This window comes from Lichenostomus cassidix, chromosome 1 (genome assembly GCF_008360975.1).
Source record: "Lichenostomus cassidix isolate B80296 chromosome 1, HeHo_3.0, whole genome shotgun sequence".
Taxonomy (NCBI): Eukaryota; Metazoa; Chordata; class Aves; order Passeriformes; family Meliphagidae; genus Lichenostomus; species Lichenostomus cassidix.
The window spans coordinates 102574263-102595463 of NC_139479.1; the positions used below are offsets into that span (position 1 = coordinate 102574263).

General features: G+C 39.6%; 1 protein-coding gene across 1 annotated transcript in view; it reads right to left on the minus strand.

Annotated features, from left to right (window-relative positions):
• Positions 1-19560, minus strand: part of NCAM2 (neural cell adhesion molecule 2) — a 271538-nt gene extending 251978 nt beyond the window's left edge. Inside the window, exon 1 of the mRNA XM_085074695.1 lies at positions 19349-19560. Coding sequence (XP_084930821.1) covers positions 19349-19400 — 52 coding nt within the window. The 5' untranslated portion in view covers positions 19401-19560. The remainder of the gene's footprint in view (positions 1-19348) is intronic.
• Positions 19561-21201: the final 1641 nt, after the last annotated feature.

Here is a 21201-nt window from a genome sequence, read left to right on the forward strand (position 1 = left end):
AAACCCTCCTTTAAATTCTTTTAATTTTTCTTAGCATGTATTCGAGAGCATTCTTTATTTAATTTGACATAGAATATCTTCTCTAGTTAGAGAGCAAAGTATAAAATATATTGATATCATGAGAGATATTGAAGTCTTTTTAATGATACTTGTTTACCTTATAACACAGAATTAAGACGTTGCAAGCAAAGAAAAAATGCAGCACAAGTATTTTAAGTTAATTCATTTGTATTCTTCTGACACAAGATCTAATGTATCATAAAATGAAGAATAAAGCAGCAAAGGGAAGATTGTTTCAGAGGTGTTTTTAAAAGCAACACTTTATTTCTAATTTACAAGCCTCTCACTGAATTGCACTAAGCCAAGCCTGTTTAGGGAATACAGGTGAAAACCCTGTGGATTAGTGCTTTGCAAAAAGCTAAATATTCTGTTCTAATATGGAATCATTGATGAGATGTACCAACTAAGGACATATTAAATTGGAGTTATTATGCCATTTAATGATTTAATGTGAGCCTGGAAAAGCATTTGAACATGAACCAGAAATAGAAACCAGATGTTTCCAAAAACTTGAGAACAATCAGGCTGCATTAGATACTAGAATAATAAGTATAGAAATTTGCAAGAGCTGTTCCATGGAAGCCCTAAGAAATTTGCATCTTCTAAACCTGTATGAGCTTGTGTACCTCAAAGTGTCACCCATGTTCTCTGATGGAATACAAGGGTCCAAGGTTAATGATCAGACAAAACACATTCAAGCACTTATTAGGTGATGAACAGGATTTAACAGAATTGGGAATAAATGATTGGAAAGCATTATCTTCCACAAACTATAACTACAAATCAGTTACGTACTTTGACAAATACATGGATAGTTTGATAAAGTTCCAAATCATATGAACTGAACATTAATAGTGACATCAATTTCTTTCCTCCATTAGTTACACTGATATTCATCAGATGTATCCAACTAGAAAAATGTGACCAATGTTGTGTTTGTTCTTTTTCCGGCGGTAAATATTGAAATCTAAATGACAGAAATTTAAATTATTAAAGCCTATACAACTTTGATTTACATAGTAGAGTACTTACAAATAAAAGAAGAAAAGTTTTGTAAATTACAAAATTTGGACAGTGTATCCTACCAAGAATATTGCTGCTTCATAAAAGAGGATATGTAACATTCCAGACTCTTTTCATTTGTCCTTTCTTTTCAAGGAATGTGTGGAACTAGACTTTGACATGTTGAATATAAGTCATTTGCTGGCACTATGATTCTCTTATTTTTCTTAGACAAAGTTGCTTCTACAGCATTAATTGAAGCCATAAATAAAGCACATTTAGGAGAACATTTGCCTCTCTTACCAGTATTCAGCCTTCTTTGCTGTCTGGAAAGGCCAGAAAAAAAAAGCTACATTGAAGAAATGAATGACATAACCATAAGAAAAAGGCAGAAATTTGTCTTATTAATTGTTTAAAAATATATACAAAAGTCACAAGTAAAATTCTTCTTTTCAAGGTGAGTAACTTTTTAAGATCATCTCTGCAGAGAGAACAAATACTGATAATTTCATGTTTTCAGTAACAGTATGGCAAAACTTATTTGGCTATGACTTCTCTAAATACCAGATTCTTCTTTAAACATATCCAGAACAGGTTTTGTCAGTTCCACAAAATAGTTAATGCTTCTGTTTCTCTAATGGCCATAATTTCTACTTTTTTACCACTGTTTGAGAACTGTTACTTTTTATGTGAAGTAAAACATTTAGAAAACATTGATTTTGGTGTAGGAGAGTGGACTCTACAGTCATGTTTCTAAGCATTTGTGACATGCTACCTATTTTTAATCTCGAATTTTGGACTTAATTTTCACTAACCCATAATGACAACATTAAATAAATGAAAAATGAGATTATTCTCATTGCATGATAAATCATTCCACAGATTTTACACACCTGAAATTCTAGAAAAATTCCTGAACAAATGTTATTTACAATGGATTATTTTAAATATTAGATAGTTAATTTTAAGGTACTTTTTAATTTACCAACTATAAACTCAAAGAAGAAATTTCAGTGTTTAATTCCAATTATAACTTAATCCAAAAAATCAGGAGAACAGCACTCTTGGGGTAAAAGATCCTTGTGTCCTTCTGTTGGCACAGCATTACAACATCACCCTCAAATCCATTTACCCCCTTCTTAAAATCACTTATTTTATTCAAATATTTTTTAAAGGCTGTCACAATTATCTTTGATCTTATGGCCAGAGGTAATCTTGACATTTTTAGACTGAAGTTGTTCAGTCAGCTTAAACTCATTTGTTCCTTCACCAAGCACATACTTTAGTTAAAATGTAATTATCTTTCCTTCCACTTGCCATTCTTGAATTGTTAAAGACTCCAAACATATCTCCTCTCCACTCTGGAGTTAAAGAAGCCCATTTGCTTACATATCCTGATGCCCTTTCTCATCTTGCATGAACACTTATTCCTAAAAACTAATTACCAGACTTGAACACAATATTAAAAGAACAGATTTAATTGGATTTTGAGAAAATGGCACAACTAAACAAAGTTACTTTTATTTTCCAGGTATATGAGACATATATATTTACACACACAGCCTTGCATACTATTTGTGCAAGAGAAGCAAACATGTACTGGCCAGACATCTTTTACCCTTTAAACGAAAATACAGAACTCGCAAGTGAACCTTCATTTTCATTTAAAACCATGGGATGTAAATTACCTGCTCATTCATTTTGGCTTCCACTTGCAATGCAAAAATCTTCCTATCATTACCCCTTACCATCAGTTTTCCTTTGTCCTTTTTATTATCTCCTTTCCCTCCTTACAAAATCTTCTCTGCCCTTTGTAATACCTCCTTTACCTCCTTACAAAATCTAGTCATTGCAATAATGAATTTAAAAGATCTTGGATTCAAGGATGCATAGGATAAACTCCGAGTGTGTTCTACCACCACCAGCAAGCTCAAGAAGAGTTACTAAAAGTAACAGCAGGAAATTATGGTGGGAGTGGTTGAGATTTCAGAAAGATCTGAGCTGTAAGTGTGTAACTTGAGTTAAAGATGGTTTGCATATTTCATGGGATTTCCTAGATTTTTTTGGTTTAGTCTCTTAAATTGGCTTTTCTCCTAAGGCTTACAAGTCTCCCACCAGAAGAGAGGAGGAGAAGAGAAAGAAGGGAGTGAAGGGAGAGTGCCATTCCAGTTTTCTACCATGCACACTAAGTTTGTGCAGATGAACAAGTCCTGCCAGTGAGTCACAACCAGTGCTCCACAGATACAGACCATTATGCATTACAAAGATAAAACATTCTGACTCGTGCATAAAGGGAAGCACTGCCTGCAGTCCTTTGAAATGAAACAACATTCCTGTGTAAGAAGGAATCTGTGGGAATGAGTGTGGGGGTGGCACAGAGCAGGAGGAGCAAGTGCTCAGGGTCTGGGATCCACAATCTGCACATTACGTGTGAGTACTCCTCCCTGCATTGGCTGCACCACAGGCAGTGTGTTGAGAAGTAACATTTCATTCCACAAATCTGTATGGAAAGTCTAAAATTTCTAGCTATGAAAAGACCATTTCCCTCCCTTCTTCACTCTCTTAACATACATAACTTATTTTACGACAGAGGTTAAGAAATGGTAGACTCTTCCACAGTTTGCCTTGCATTTAAAAATTCACCTAGCAGGCTAGCTTTCTGCCAACCACTTACTCAAAGCATCTGTTCAATATGATCCCAATTTGTGTTTTCTAGAGGGTGTTTTTGTTTGGTTGGGTTTTTATAGATGTGTAACAGTATAAATTTCCTCCTGTTGTTAAATTACTGACTTGTCGTTGCATGGCTTCCTCTGTCTCTTCTCTGCCTAATAGGACATCCAAACCTTTCACTTGCTGCAATCTAAAAATAACAGGGCTCAAATGAAATAGTAAAAGAAAATAATTCTGCATCCCTGCAAAGCTTTATCACCTGCCATCACTGTAACAAAAAAACTGAATCTGCTCTCTTATGCAAGAAAGTGAATATGACAGCTGTTACAACAGCACCTTTTGTCTTCGTTTACTACCATTATCTTCATGCTGAGCTCAACAAGACAGAATGCACAAAAATATGCCTTTTAAGAGAAAATTAAAGCTAAAAATTTCATACATATACTAAAACTGCTGTTTGAATGGCAAAACGTTTCTGCTGGGATAACTGATTTAAAATTTAGAAAAGATCTACATGAAGCTTAAAGAACTAATTATATACACAGTGGCTTTTAAAACTTCACAGCAAACCATTCATATTTCACTTGCAAAGGAAAATTTGCCAAAAAAAACATAGGCAAAACATGAATATTATATTATTCTAACTTGGTGCAAACAGTCTGCAAAATTAAAACATCCCAAACATTAATAATTAGAGCATGCATGTCTGCGAGGAGGAAGAGCACCATTATCTCACTCCTCTAAATTGCACTTTGCACTTAACTCTAGATAATTCCCATACTTTCAGTTCTCTGAATAAGTTTTTTTAATTGTTTTTTCTCTGTTGTGATATTTTTTCTCTAACCAGTATCTCAAATATTATTCTAATAGTTCAAGAGAGATTTCTTGTAGAATATTTGCTTGTTTTTCTTTAGTGGGAGGGCATGAGGAAAAGGGATGTTGGTGTTTTGCCTTACAAATGAGTGAAACAGAAGATCAGATATTGAATGTTATAACCCTTTATGGAAAATGACCTGTAACTGACCATAATTTTGCCAGATAACTCCATTATCCAGTTATCTGGCATATTTTGACTAGAAGAATCAGCTAAGTATTTTTGACTACCTAAAAATCCCTCCTAGAACTGATTTTTAATTTTCTTTTTTTGAGTGGTTTTAAGAGCCTGAAGATTTTAGATACAAAACGTACAGTACTTCCCTTTCACTTGAGCTGTTCCTGCCTTTCAAACTAGCTGTTAACTAGTCAAGAAACAATGAACTGTATTTGTTACAGCTGACACATTCAGAAGTTAATCGCTGACATAGATTTGGCAGCTATCCCAGTACAGGAAAAAAAGAATGTATGGATTCAAGCTACTTTGCATTCTGGTCAGAAACACACACCAGCAACATGACAACGAACTTTGCACTCAAAAAGGTCCGTCTTTCAAAAGGCTGCATTAAAGACTGGACATTAAATAAAACATCTTGTTTACCAAAGTGACAGATTTGGTGCATAATAATTAACAATCAAGATTAAAAAAATCAAGGTACATATTACATGCAACAAAGTAACCTCTAACAAAATCATAACTGTTCTTGACAAGGAGCCTATTTAAATATGAGAAAAAAACCCACATTTTCATTTAAATAATAAAAAGGATACATTTTACTAAGATACCCACATCGTTTTCAAGAAGTATTTAAATGCTAATTAAAGAGATACTAAAAAATATTTGTTAAAGATCCAACTGAATAGAGAAATTAAAACTATTCTCTACACAAAGTCCTTGTATGTCTGAGCAAGTTGCACTGCCTTTTTGTATTGAGTTACTACAGTGATACATGCTATCAATTTCAATTACAATTTATCTAATTTATGTTAGTGTAAATTATACTTTTGTTCATCTGAGTAGTCCCTACAGAAAGACAGAAACATGCTTATATTTTAACCTCGCAGAAAGCAGGAGGGGATCAGTGCATCTCAGAGCTCTGCAGCAGCAGTGCAGGGGCACCTGTGTGTGCCTCTCACGCCATCACCACGGCTGCCAGCAGGGAAGCTGCCCAAAACATTCCTTTCAGTAACACAGTGAGCGTACACTGAACCATCCGAGCACCAGAACAGTTATACAGAAGCATCTGCTGAAGCATCCAAGCACCAGAATACTTATATAGTTGTTTCTTCAAAGTCAACCACATAACTTCTATATATATGCATTTCAAAGGCACATCATCATTTTTCCAAGTCGTCCTGGGAAGAAGTGTAAGGATGGATATTCATAGATCAGCAGAAGGAGGTGGTGATTGATTTTATGAATTTATGAAATATGATTGGTTTAAGATATAAAATATGCATTTTAAACAGCCCTTACATATAGATTTAAAGCTTCTACTGAAATTTTGGGTCCCCAGATCTCTATACTGCCAATGGTTAAAACACAAAGAAATTCTCTGTATTGAAATATGTCAATATATATGAATTACATCAGCTGCTTGTACAAAAGTACAGCTGCATTCTCTGTACCTCTCTTCTCTTTACAATCCCCTTCTTGTTCTTCCACTGTTCTTTTCCAAGTCTTTTAGACCTGACTTTAAATAAATCATGCTGCCATTTATACAGCTAATCCAATTTACAGCAATAGATAACCTCTTGTGTGTACAAACAATGAAGGGGACACATAAATTTTACCCCTTTAATTACTCTGTTCTCTCAATTTTGTTAAAGGGATCAGGGAATGTGCATTCCAATCTGCATTCCAGAGCCCTCCCCATTTCTACTGTGGGGATTCAAAAATCTACGCAGGGCTGCACCAGCATTTGGCACCCTGTAAACTGCTCACTCAAAACACTTGCACAAGTAACAATACTGCCTTTAAAAAATATTATCATATGATTCAATTAATAGAATTATTAGCTGTTTCTATATTTGAAACTAATATTATCAGTAACTAATTTTGCATTAGTACTTCAAAGTGTTTGTGGATCATACCAAGGCAGCTGTGTAACCCTATGTCACCTGTGTTTAAAAGGACACAAAACTCAGGAAAACAAAAGTAAGTCCATCTTCACTTCCAAGAGATACAAAACCACAACTACAGATATTCAGCCTGGCAATCTTAGTAAACAGAATCTGCAGGTCAGGCTCTAAACATATCAATACTGGCAACGTCCTTCTCACCCATTTACCAAGCGTTACCACTCCAGCATTCCCAACCAGATTAGAACACCAAAACAACCTGGTTGGCCATGGGAGGAAAACAGTTTGTTTATTAAATTTAATTCTTCAAAGAAATACATGCTGACAGGTCTTATTTCAAAACACAAAAAAGTAGTTTCTGTTGCAGTGTTAGAATACTGAGAGGGAAACATAAACATTTAAATACATCTTACAGACTCAGCAGGGTGGCTTTTTGGATTTGTGCTGTATGCTTGCAGGGGTTTTTTGTTGTTGGGGTTTTGGGGTTTTTTTGTTTGGTTGTTTTTTTTTGTTTGGTTGTATTCCTTTTTCTTCCCCCCACCAAAAAGCTCATTTCTATTTTGTTTCCTTGACTTAAAAAGAGCCACCAAACATTCTACTTGCTAATGTGCAGATTTAAATAAAGATTTCTGGGGGAAATCTTACCGTACTCCTTACAGTTCTAAAGGAACACCAAATCAAACCCACAAACATTCCAGCCTCAGCTTAGGCCCATTTAAGACAGAGCTCCTGGAATCAACATGCACAGTAGCAAGAAACAACAGTGAAACCAGTTTACAATCAGTGCATATTTTCATGTCAGTTTTGACTCATTGACATAAAATAAAAGCAGGATGACTGTTAAAGGACTGAAATGAAATCAAAACAGCTGCTTCAGTTCTGTATTCATGATGGACTCTGGCTTATCTCAAGTTTCTTTATGTTTCATTTTACATCTGTTAAGGAAGAAAATATCCATGGGGCCATGACTTCACTCATTTTAATTCTTGTAAGGCAGCAGTAAAAGTATTTTTATAATGTAAAGGCAAAAAAAAAAAAAAAAACCAAAACAAAACAACCCCCTCCAAAACACCACCAAGACCCCATCCCAAAGAAAAAACAAAACCCAAACTAAAGAACAACAAAAAAGTGCATCTATTTATCTAGTTAGGAATTAAAACTTACACAAAGGTATTTCATGAACAATTATACTCAGACTGATAATAAAATATTTTTTTTATAAAAATATCTTTTTTTACTGTTTAATATGTTTACTGTGAAAAATAGCTCTTGCTTCAATGTGCGGTTTTTTCCTAACAGCTGCTTAGAAAAGCTTATGTTCTCATTTCTGCTGTTTTAATAATTCTTTGTCATAGACACATGCAGCCATTTTTAGGACTGGATTTCAGGAAAAACCTCGGGTAACAGAATTTTTAGAGCAGGGATTGTCTTCCAGTCTTAGGAGTTCTACATGAAACTTTGTGTGATTCTTTCATTAGGAAAAAAAAGTCATGGAAAGGATTGTAAAGTACTGAAACAGACATCCCAGGAATGTGGTGGAGTCACCATCTCTGGAAGCATTCAAAAATGTGTGGCTATGGCAGAGGACATGGTTTAGTGGTGAATGTGGTGGTGATGCTGGATTGACAGTTGATAATCTTAAAGGTCTCTGACAACCTCAACAATCCTGTGATTCTATGAGAACACCTCTGGATTATGAAGAAACCAGAATCCTTTGTTTTAGCAGCCCCACCCCTCAAAAAAAAAAAAAAAAATCAATAAAAAAACACACCTAAAAACCTCCAAACACCCAAACAAAAAAGGAAACAGAAAACCCTCACCAATGACTAAGAAACATCTCTTCTTGGAGGAGAACATGAACCTTCAAACACTCAGAGTTCCTCCTTCCTTACTGCTTGAGTTTCCCATCTCCCCCTGCTACAACACTTTTTTTGATCAAACATTCATAAATGGAATTAGATAATTCAGTCATTTTCATAGGTAAAAACAGACCATCACTGCAGAAACAGGATTTTCCACAGGCAGACAGATAGGGATGTTACTTACTTGATATCTGCAGGTCACAGGAAATAGAGTTGGTGTAGTTGTGAACAGAAATATTTTTTTCCTGCATAGTTACCTTGCATTGACTTACATGCCTAAAGACTAAGACTATCTGAAAACCTTTTAGATCACTCCTCAGGGAGCTTCATAGAAGTCCAGAAAATAATCATGAACATATTTAAGGTGCAAAAAAGCAATGGCAACATTCATTAATCACACTACAAAAAAGTTCAAGATCTCTTTAGAATAGCTTTTATAATATTTACATGATGATGCAGTCCTTCTTTTACTTTTTCAGTACACTCACTGGCTACAGTTATCTGTCCTGTTTTAAAATGTGCACAGAGGAACAGATATCAGAACTCCATCTAATAGCAGAAGGATGGACCCTTGAAAAGGATGATTTCTGGGTTTACTTACTCGTGCTTGTTTGGGTTTTTTTCAAAACCAAGTAATATGTAATTAAAAATGCAAAATACGTGATTCACAGAGAAGCCTATTTCTTTTCATCACCATTTTTACAGGAAATAATAGTTTCCCCAGACAGATCTGCTCTTTTATGCAGCAAACAAAATGTTCATTCATGTACCTAGGACCACAAAAAAAAAGGAGGCTGTCAGAGTGTGACACAAAGGGCTGCACAGAGTGAAACAGGTGATTCCAGAGATTTTAGAAGACAGATACACATCTTTTGATTTAAAATAATGTTTGCAAATGATACAGAAATCTGAATGCAAGATCCAAATTGTTTTTAAAATTAGCAATATGTACAAAAATCATGCATTCAGAACTGTATCATGCACTCAGAACTGAGAATCACTGTCATGACAGTAAACAGAATTCTGTAAATTTACTTGCAATAATGGTAAAAATCAGAGTAAGTCTTTCATGAGCTTAGGTGAACCGTATAGAAAACACTACCCCTGAGAGAGTTCTCAAATGCAGCAACATAAATTTGGTACATACACAGGCTGTATAATCCAAAGACATTCTCAGAAATTCAATGCACAGGTGCTGGAGAGGATTATTTTGACTAAATGCTAAAAGCTGTTGAACCCATGTGTGGAATTGCCATAAACTAGCACAAATCCATGGAACATCTGATTGCTCAGACAGTGGCACTTACAGACCTGCAGGCATGACCTGAATACTGAACATCTAAGGAACAATTTTGACCAGTGTCACAAAGCCACAGACCAAAACAAACAAGTAAATAAAAACTCTGAAAAACTCAAACAGAACTGAGTGATGAATTTTCATACTGAATAGTAAACTTCCCAACACAGTTATAGACTGGGCTGCAACTAAGTGACCATGATGATTAATTGCAATTTTTGCATATGTTCCCAGAGGGAGAGAATGAAATCACTAGTTTACACTATTTACAACGTGTGCCAGGATTCATTAATTAAAAACACAGAGAAAATTATTTTTTTGTCTCTTGCACTCTCTTGAATAGAACCTGGCACACCAGAACACCCCTCTATTTTCCAGTTCTTTTGTGCTGCTGGATTAGCCCCATACTTTTTTCAGCACTACTTACAAACATGCCCACTACTTAAATATACATAAAGTTAGAGCTTGATTTTTCTATTCTTCACTGAATCAAAATTCCCACATACTCACATGGGATTTATACCACTCCTGAAAGCTTCAATCAGACCCTGAAAAGTGCAATCAGTACAACCCCTGAAACACTCTTGACTTCAGTGGGAGCTCTGTGGCTGCAGGGTGTGCACAGTTCTGTCAGCAGAGCTCATCTCACATAACACTGTTTTCTTAAAATAAAAGAAAACAGAAGTCTGGAGATGTAGCATTCATATTATACCACAGACAGCCTCCACTGGGAAAAGTGAGCATTAGCTTTTGCTTAACTCTGAAGTTGGGTATTGTTCCCCAACAGAGAAGCACAGGAGTACATGAATTGCTGAATTATTTATTACACACAGCAATGTCCAGCTGGATATAATTCATCTTAAATTTCAAGATGAATAAGACAAGATTTACAAAATTAGAATTCAGGAACAAGAGACCAAACAGAAAGCAACAAAACCAAAGATTCTATTGCAAAATACAGATGCCTCATACCAAATCATTCAGGTGATTAGCATAAAACATGTTTCAACATTGTGCAGTGTTGTCTTTGTAATTGTCTATTATTTCTTAAAAAAAAAATTCAAATAAATGCAAAAAAATAATTTAAGGCTGCACTTTCTAAGAAATGGTGCAGCCTCACCTCAAGTTCTATATGCAGTTTTGGGTACCACAATATAGGAATTATATTAGAGAACATACAAAAGAGGGCAAAGAAGATGGTGAAGGGTCTGGAGGGCAAGCTGTATGGGCAGTGGCTGAGGACACTTGGTCTGCTCAGCCTGGAGCAGAGGAGACTGAGAGGAGATCTCACGGCAGCTACAACTTCCTCCTGAGGGGAAGAGGAGTGACAGGTGCTGCTCTTTTCTCTCTGGTGACAGTGATTGGACCCGAGGGAATGACCTGAAGCTGTGTCAGGGGAGGATCAGGTTCAACGTCAGGAAAAGGTTTCTCACCCAGAGTGTGGTCAGGCACTGAACAGGCTCCTCAGGGCAGTGGTCTCAGCACCAAACCTGACAGGGTTCAAGAAGCCTTTGGACAATGCTCTCAGATATATGGTGGCATTCTTGGGGTCTCCTGCCTAGGGCCAGGAGCTGGATATGATGACATTTGGTGGGTCTCTTCCAACTCAGGACATTCTACTATTCTGAACCATCTTAAGAATGACAATACTTCTTCCCTCCTGTTCATATGCTCCTGACTCTCACTGCTTTTTTGGTCAGAAATTAATTTTCATCCTGAAGGGCTGTTTTGGAGCTTTTTTGTTGGCTATATGTTTTGTTTCTTTCGGGTTTTTTTTTGTTTGGTTTTTTTTTTTAACCAGTCTATATCCATTTACTTATCAAGCTTTCTTTTCAAGTACCTCTGCTCTTTCCAGATGTTCATCCCTGGGAATCATCTTTCTAGCAATCAAATCTCTCTCAGCATTTATTTTCCCAGGGTAACTGCTAGACCAGTTTTAGCCCCTGCCCCTTTCTAAGGCAGAACTTGCAACGCTGATTATAGTTCAAATGAGATGCTTATAAAAAAGGAAGCTTTTTTGCAATTGGCTTGATGCAGATCAGCTTAAAATTCAAGTACTTCACATTACTATTTGTTAAATTAAGATAACTATTACCAAAAGGGTAGGAAAATAAAATGCTTAAAAATTCACTGGAAAGCCCATGAATATAACATGTAGTTCTGAGTTCATCACATAAGACATGGGCAGCTTCTCTGTTACATGCAATTGAGTGCCATGGAAGAGTCAAGTAAAAACTGGTATGACTCCACTACTTACAACATCACAATTAAAGGACTGAACATTATTTTTTCAGACTTCTTTTTCTCTTGTGTAAGTTGTTGACACAGTGTACCAAGCAGATCAAAGTACTGCCAGATTTAAGAACAAATTCACGCAACAGGGATCTGCCAAGATCATTAAGGAAGATCACACAGACATAACCTGACATATCCCTGAACGCTGTTGGTGCACTGACAGAAGTATTACACTCATCTTGTTCTGTACTTACTTGTTTCTTTATGACTCCTGCTTTGAGTCTCTGTTCAGGTCACTGGAGTACATCAATCTTTTTTCTGATCCAGTAAGCACATTACCTTATGAGTATGGTTTGTTCAAGAATTTTTTTTAAAATGCTGTATTAAGCTACTCCAGGTAACTGGTCTCCAGTACCTTTAATATATTCCCCTTTGCTAGCCTCTTCTCCATACCCTGGATCTGTAGTTTATTCTACTTTAACTAATTAAAATAATGTCACAATATTAACACAATAGCACTGCAGTTTGATTACACATTTCCTGTTAAAAAAAAATAAAATTGTTGCATCATCAGTAAAAAAAACTATTCATATTAAGAGGCAAGATTACCTCTCCCCTCCTATTTATATCTATCTGTATCACATCTTTATGCATCTCTGTTTTTAAATACTTCATTATTTTAACCATGGACCTGAGTTCATGCAAGCCAAATTCAGCTGCTGTACAAAGGTCTACAAAGTTAATGGGCTTGAAATTACTTGCAGCTTGACTGAATCTGGTGCGACGTTTTTTAGTGGCAAGAAAATTGCTGGCAATGAGTGTTTTTAATCTGAATTCATAGTATGCTCCAAATTTCACCTCTGAGGCAAAGTGATGAGGACAGTGACTTGTGTGATTTCTAAGTACAGGCTTCACATCACAGCCAGTCAAACAGCTGGTATTGTTACTTAGACTTAGACAACTGCAATGCAAACAGTTTAATATTAGCTAAAGGGAAAAATAACCTTGAAAAGAAAAGTTTAATTTGTGTCCTTAGGAGTTATTCATATGCTACAGCTCTGACTATTGCTGAATTATGAGATTATTCATCAACCTTTGTGTGCTGCTTAACAATACTACTCAGGTAATTAGAACATTAGATAAAAAACAGTGCAGCCTTCTAAAGTCACAATACAAATTTTGGTAGGAGGAAAAATTCAACTCAGCAAAATCAAAATGAACCACTTGTATTTCCCTCTCTTTTTTTTTTTTAACTGAAGGAGAGCCACTACATCTTAAATGAGCATAAATTAACATATCAAAGATCTATGCTTTTTATGGAAAGCTAGTTCTTGAAGGAACTTGTACAGCACTTGCATAAGAGGAAATTTATTTCAATAATGATAGGCAGGACTACTGAAGAAGCTGACTAACCTCCATAGTACTACATGCTATTTCCCAGTTTAACTGGATATTTCAGACACAATTATGCTTGGATCATGGAAACTGGTAAAAAATTACGCCTTGGTTAGCAGATCTCCAGACTTGCCAAATAAGTTTCTGAAAGGCTTGTTCTCTTCATCCCATTTGCAATGATCTTTGTGAATCATATTAAAGAACAGGTGAAACCAAAGAACTGCATTTTCTTCTTTTCCAGAAAAGGCAGGAAGTAGCTAAAATATTTCAGCAGATGTTTGGCTTAAATTTTTTAGCATTGTTCTTAAATAGGCAGAAACCATGTAATGAACTTTTAGTTGATGGTCTTTACTGGCTCCTTCCTTAGCAAATTAACTTACTTGAGACAGTAAAAAACCTGCTTTTAACGAACTGGTCCTGCTTGTATCTCATGCAAACACAAGCTTAAGTCAATGGAAATTCTCCTATGACTACAATTAGCAGAGTTTGTCTTCAATCATAGAGTGGCTCAGACTGGAAGGGACTTTAAAGATCATCTTGTTCCAACCCCGCTGTCATGGGCAGGGACACCTTCCACTAGACTAGGTTGCTCAGAGCTCCACTCAACCTGGCCTTGAACACTCCCAGGGATGGGATATCCACAACTTCTGTGGGAAACCTGTTCTAGTGCCTCCCAAATGACGATATTCACAGTCATCTTAATATCTAAGAACTGCATTATAAATATCTCATTCTGCAGTAGGTCATTAGACTTACAGCTCAGGCTATTACTCCCATGCGTTCACTAATGATCCAGTTGCTAATGCACAAACTCAGACACAAACTTTCTGTTAATCATAATTTCCTAGATCATAACAGCAGCATAAATGGACAGTATTGTCTGTCTCATGCTATTTCAAAAATAAAAGCTGGTTTCCTCCTACCATTTCAAGAGATGCTTTCAGGTACTCCAGTGAACCCACTGAAATCAGTAGATTCCCGTTAAAAATGAGCCTCTGGGTCAGTGCAACCAACAGTGCTTTCATGGAGCCACTCAGATGCAGGATGCTCAAAGGCTTGGCAATCTTATGAAACAAGGAATTCTAACCTTGGTGCATGTATTCTTTCTTTCCTTTCCACACAACTTTTACCTGAAGAAGTTCATGTCCTACTTTTTCAATAATAGATTTTCAACTCAGAGACACAAATTATAGTGTAGTTAAAACATGTGTTTCCCAAAATGTCATGTTAACTTGACTCAATTGTGCTTGAATAAAATGGCATGTGCTGGATGTAACTGGGGGATTACTGGAGTAAATTGAAAGAAAATCAGTAAGTAAACATGAACCACTTGGGAAAGGTACCTCAAAGAAAAGGTCAGTAAAAGGGCAAACAAATACTGAATTTGTTCTCAAAATATGTTTTGAAGAATGTGGCCATGAAAAGATAATCATACATAAATTAGTCTTAACAATCCAGCAGCATTTTCATAGAGAAAAATAATTTGTTCTCTAAATAAATGTTAGTGTTGTGTTGTAAGAGGAAAAGTCAAAGTGATTTGGACTTAGAGAAGACTTTAAAGCTCTGTATCTATTACTTTATCATTCATATGTTTCACGATTTAGAGCCACTGCAAATGACAGAAGTACCTCTCACTCAATTTTTTATGGGAGTGCATGAAACAAAGCTCTCTATGTATCTCACATCTATCTATTTTTAAGTCAATGTTTCAGAACTCCTCATCAGTTCAGGTTTATTTTCAGGCAGATATTTTGATGCTCATATTTACCAGAAAAGAAGAATGTAGCCTAAAATAGAAAAATCAAACATGATTTTGTCCGATTTTCATTTGTTTTTGAAGGGTGAAAAGGAGAAGGAAAGATAGCAGATGTATTTTAATCTTGATGCAGTTTTACAGATCAACTGGTGGTACAAAACAATGGCTGGTTGAAGTCTCAGGAACTGCTTCAGATTTCAGTGAACAAAGAGTAAAGCAGTTGTTCCACTTAATCCAGTAAGCAAAAAAATCACTGATTTCAAAAATTCCAAATTTCTTGAGCACACTACAAAAAAAGCAGAAAGAAGCAGGATTCCAGACTGGTGGTGAATCAGACACACATGCTGGCATCTCCCTAGGGGGACGTTCCTTATTAACAAGCAGTCCCTTATACGCACTTGTAAAGAGCAACTCTTCAGGAAAAACAAGAAGAAATTCAGTATCAAAGCAGTGAAAAGAAGAAACTTGAAGCACAATGCACTCACGCCTATGAATCTCCTGGAAGAGCATAAAATGGATCAAATTCTACAGCAAAACATTTTCTACTGCAACTTAAAAAAAATTGACAACCTAAACAAATATGTATTGTGCAGAGTGGTGAAAGAAACAGGATTTTTTAATTTGGAAAGATGTCCATTCATCCACTTTTAGTCAGTGTCCCCAGACACTAGTAAAAACCAAAGCAGTTTTTTTATCACTACATATTTTAAAAGGCAGATTTACAGAATGGAGTGTGCTATTTTGTTGGTTTGTGGTATGTAGGGAGTCTGTGTGTGTGTTTTGTTACATTTTGTTTCATTTTTTATTAAAGCAAAACTAATTCACGCCGGATAAACTGTCTGGACAGATTTGAAAGGTTAAGAAAAAAAATCCTTTTGTTTTAGCATAATAACACTGCCAGTTAAACTCCTCCCTTGTGATGAAATTAGGAGAGGGAATATTTGGCCCTGGTAGATAATTATGACATTCATAAGCTCTTAACTTAAGGGGCTGGGGGAGGGGTTGGCTGTATGCTACTTGTTCTCAAACTGCTCTGATTTTCTGGAACAGAACAAATACAGCACAGTTCCCTCTCTCCAGTCTTAAACACCAGCACTTCTCAAAGAAAAAGCTTCAGTCATTCTTCATAAAATCCACTGCAGCTACATCCTTCAAAACATAAAACCTGAACCTAAGACTTTTAATATTTCCAAAGCAAATTATAAAAATCTAGTTACTTTTTCTTAGCCATCCAAACTATCAAAAAAGTCATAAGCATTTAATACTCATTTAACAATGCTTTACTTAAAAACAAACAAAAAAATAGTCCTCACAAACACCACAATCTTTAGTTGATGATGTAAGTGTTCCCCACTGCATTCCCATAAAAAAAAAAAAAAAAAAAGATAAATCCCAAGAGTTTTTGGAATAGCCTCTCAAATGATTTGATTCACTTCAAGAAATTCTCAAGATTACTTCAACATGGTGCCAAAAATTAAAAAATGCACAATAAATCCCTCACCACAATAATGCTTATTAGAATTAAAAAAAATAAACTCCCTCCCAAACACTACTGTAGAAAATGCCTCTCCCCTAGCAACTTAAATGGGTATACCTGCCATATGGAGATGCTTTCCCATTCCCATTTACCATGCCCTGCTGTGGATTGAGGCTGCACATTTCTGCTATTTCTACAGCCAGTTAAAAAATTGTACTCTTCCCCTGCCAATACAATTCCCTTTCTTTATTAAAAAGAATAAAACTAAGCTGTTTCTTTAAATTGAGGGAAATAACTTACTATCAATATTAGGTTTATTCAGCTTTCCTCCTCTTCTTTCCATCCCCCCTCCTATGTATCCTATAATTTTTAAAACTCGGCTTAATAGCAGCTGTAATTTCACTCCATTATTTATCTCCTGACATTTGTGATAGTAAGATACCTAAACTATGCGATCCTCCTACGCTGCAGAAATCTCACTTCACAAAGTAGCTTTCTACCCTTCCTCCGTTGGAGGAGGCACATTCCACATCTCTACACCCATTATTACAGCCAGGTAGATCAATGCAAAGCCTGAAGGAAGCTTTCCCGTTCTCCTCTCCTTTGCCATCCCAGTGCCGGCTCTACTGAAGAGCATCCGGACTGTTCCCGAATCGCTGCTCCTCGGGAGACCTCCCCAGCTCACCCCGAGGTGCCAAAAGCAGGGAAGCTTTTATCTAGAAATTTAGAACACCTGGTGGCTCTTCGCTACTTGTCGCCGACAGAAAACGCCTGGATAGTGGGAGGTTTAGCCACAGATGCCTGGAAGGAGACCTTCGCAGCTGCAGTCTTGGTACCTCAAGACATCATGCCCGCCCCCCGTCCCTTCCTTAGGCGCAACAAATCTCACTGCCCCCGCACAGGAAGCGGTGGGGGACACATCCAGCCCTTCCCAGCCCCGCAAGGACACAGTGGGTGACACATCCAGCCCTCCCCAGCCCCGCACAGGACACGGCGGGTGACACATCCAGCCCTCCCCAGCCCTGCACAGGACACGGCGGGTGACACATCCAGCCCCGCACAGGACACGGCGGGTGACACATCCAGCCCCGCACAGGACACGGCGGGTGACACATCCAGCCCCGCACAGGACACGGCGGGTGACACATCCAGCCCCGCACAGGACACGGCGGGTGACACATCCAGCCCCGCACAGGACACGGCGGGTGACACATCCAGCCCCGCACAGGACACGGCGGGTGACACATCCAGCCCCGCACAGGACACGGCCAGTGACACATCCAGCCCCGCACAGGACACGGCGGGTGACACATCCAGCCCCGCACAGGACACGGCCAGTGACACATCCAGCTCTCCCCAGCCCGGCCGCAGCCGCCCCGTCCCGGCAGTGCCCGGCCCCGCCGTGGAGCTCTGTCGCCCCCTGGTGCCCGGCGGAGGCAGCGCGGCCCGGGGCTGGCCCCGCCGCTCCCGCTGACACCCCGCTGGGGTTTGGGCTGGGTGGCGTTTGTTTCTTCCCTAAAATCTCCTGAGGACTAGGACCGCCGCCCAACTCCTCAGGTGTGGGGAATGTAGCCTCGCACAGGGAGGGCAGGGGGGCAGCGGGAGCGGGGGCAGGGACAGGACCGCGAGGCTCAGCGCCCCGGCCGGACTCCGGGAACTTGCCCGAACACTTTCCAAACACCGCCGTGGTTATCCCTCACCCAGGGGCTGTGCAACTCCTGGCGGCCCTTCCCGCCCCGTCTCTTCCAGGAGCACAATTCCTTAAGTAATCACGCAGGCGACATTGAAAAAGAAACAAATAAATAGCTGTATAGATATTTCAGCCCCAACAAACAAACCAAACGCCACGGCCGCACCACAGCCCCGGAGTCCGCGTTTCTCGAAGCACTGTACGTATGTATATTTCTAAATAAATAAATATATAAATACACCCATAGATATGCAAAGGACGAGCGGTGCCCGAAGGCGCCAGCCCGGCTCGCCCCGTCCCCGCACACACCTGCCCCCGCGGTGCTGCTCCGTGGCACAAGGGCTCCGCACCCGCGCACAGCTCCGCGGCCCCGACAGCGCCCTCCCCTCCGCGCCAGCCCCAGCCGGGGCTCGGTGTCCCGGCGGAGCGCGGGGAAGGGTCTTCCGGAGAGGAGAAACCCCGACAGGGAGACTTCAGGTCAGGTTTCTCACGGACTCTACAGCCAGTGCTTCTCCCTGGTCCTGTAAAGGAAGCCCGCACTGCCTTCCCCGCGGGTAGAAATGCATTTTTTAAAGACCAGTGCCTGGCAGATACATTTTTTGTAATCGCTTCATCTCCCTCACACATTTATCGGGCACAAATAAAAAATTTTTTTAAAAAAGGGAAAAACCTATGCAAAGCAGCTAAGTGCACCTAGCACCGTCCAGCTTTTTTATTTTTCTCCTCATAAATGACACCTCTTGAAGACTGAAAAAAAAAAAAAAAAAAAAAAGGTGGGCGATGAAGCAAGTTTTAGATCCCTCTTAATTTGGTTCCAGGATAATGCATTGCTTTATTATTTTTTTTCTCCGTTTCTTTTCTGTTAATCTGAGCGAGCGGACAGCATAGGTAAGAATAATAATTAAAAGGAAAAAAAAAAAAAAAGGGGAAAAGACGGCCCCTCTCCTACCTTGCCCGCTACTGAGGAGCAATCCGAGCAGGTAGAGAGGCAGGAGGCTCATGTTCAGGAGCTCGCGCCGGTGGACAGTTCCAAGTTGGAGGATGCTCGCCCAGCCCAGGCAAGCCCTGCCGCCGCCGCTGCTGTCGCCGCCGCTGCTGCCGCCGCCGCCCGCGCAGCCCCGCACCCGCGGAGCGCCGCTCGCCAAGTGACGGCCGCGCCTCCCCGCGCCGCGCTATATCGGCGGGGCCGCGCCGCCGCGCAGGGGGCGGGAGCACGGCGGCCGGCCGATCCCTCCGCCGCACACGCAGCTTTTCCACCACTCCGACGAGCGGCAGAGCCCGTAGATTCCTCCGCCGCTCTGAAAGGTGGCAGCAGGATCGGAGCATCCCTCCCTGCATCCCTCCGGGCATCCCCTCCTGGATCCCTTCCTGCGTTCCCCCGTGCGTCCCTCCCTGCATTCCCGCTCGCCGGCAGCCCCCGCGGGGTGAGGCAGCTCCCCCCGCCTCGCCAGCGGCTTGGAGGGGAATCCTACTGGGAAGCCCCCAGCATCCCGGGAGAGCCCGGGAGTGGCGCTTCTGCTGCCCGCGGGCGGGGGACGCGCCTCCCGGCTGGAGTGGCCCTGGCACCCTCTATTCCCCCCGGGAGCGGCCGGCGGGGGCTACGCGGGGCTCTGCGGTTCCCCCCGCTCCGCCCGCGGGAAGCGGGACCGCCGCGAGCCTCGCGTAGGGGTGCGTCTGCAGCTAATCCCGTCGGGTTTATGCCTGTTCATTCGGCTGTCTAGGAATTCACTTGGTTTGACTTCTGTTATTAGTCCAGAGGGGAAACATACCTCTGCTATTCATGGCTGTGTGAAATAAAACCGATAAAAAAATAAATTGCTTACCGTTTGGATGCTTCGGTGCTGTCTGGCTGAGGATCTTGCTTTGTAAGGAAAAAACCCACAACCTGCACAAAGAGGTGGGTTTTTGTCCAGCTTGCCTTTGGAGAGATAATTCTTTTTGAGGGGGTTAATTAAGCTGTAGGCTCCGAAGCAACTTCCATAAATTTGTCATCTTACCATCTGTATGATATATGGAAGAAGATAGAAGTAGATTTATATTAATGTGAAGCAGTGATAGTAGATAATAAAGGATTATTCCAAATTAACACATCTATAATATTTTTTTCCAACCCTTCCTTTGCCCTTTTCAAGAGGGCTTGGGGAGGAGGGAGACAAGAAGTCCCTCTGCAGAAAACTCGTGTGAATGACATGACCAGTATCTTCAGCTTGGCTCCTGTTGCACGGTAGACTAAAAAAATCTGAAATACAGGAAGAAGAAATTATGAAGTCATATCTTTCTGGGAACTACAAGATAGGAGATAAAATGCAGAGTCTTTCCCCAGAGGGTGGTTTTAGGACACTTGGGAATGTGAAAAGAAAATACTGATAGAGGGGAATGTGAGTGCTTTGTGCCATTGATTGGTTAATCTACACAACGTAAATCAGAACCATATTGCTCAGCTCCACATCTCGAGGTCCTGCTCTGAAACTAAAGATTTTGTAATCTAGTATAAAAGGAACAGTTTCATGTGTATTTAAGTGCTATTCCTCATACAGTTTTGGAAATCCAAAATATGGCAGCTTCAGCAAAGCCTTACAGATGAGAGTGGGATTTATATTTAGGAGCTGCTCTGTTCATGAATGTCATGAGAGATGCTTAATTGCAGGAACTTTTGGCAGAGGCCTTTAGTGTAGGTTCAGGAAAGCACAGCAGAGGAAATTTTTGGTGGAGTTTTCCCAGATAAGAAGGATCCATTAGCCCTAGTACCCAACTATAGAAATAGACATCATCAATTAATTAATGCAGAAAGATGATGAAAAC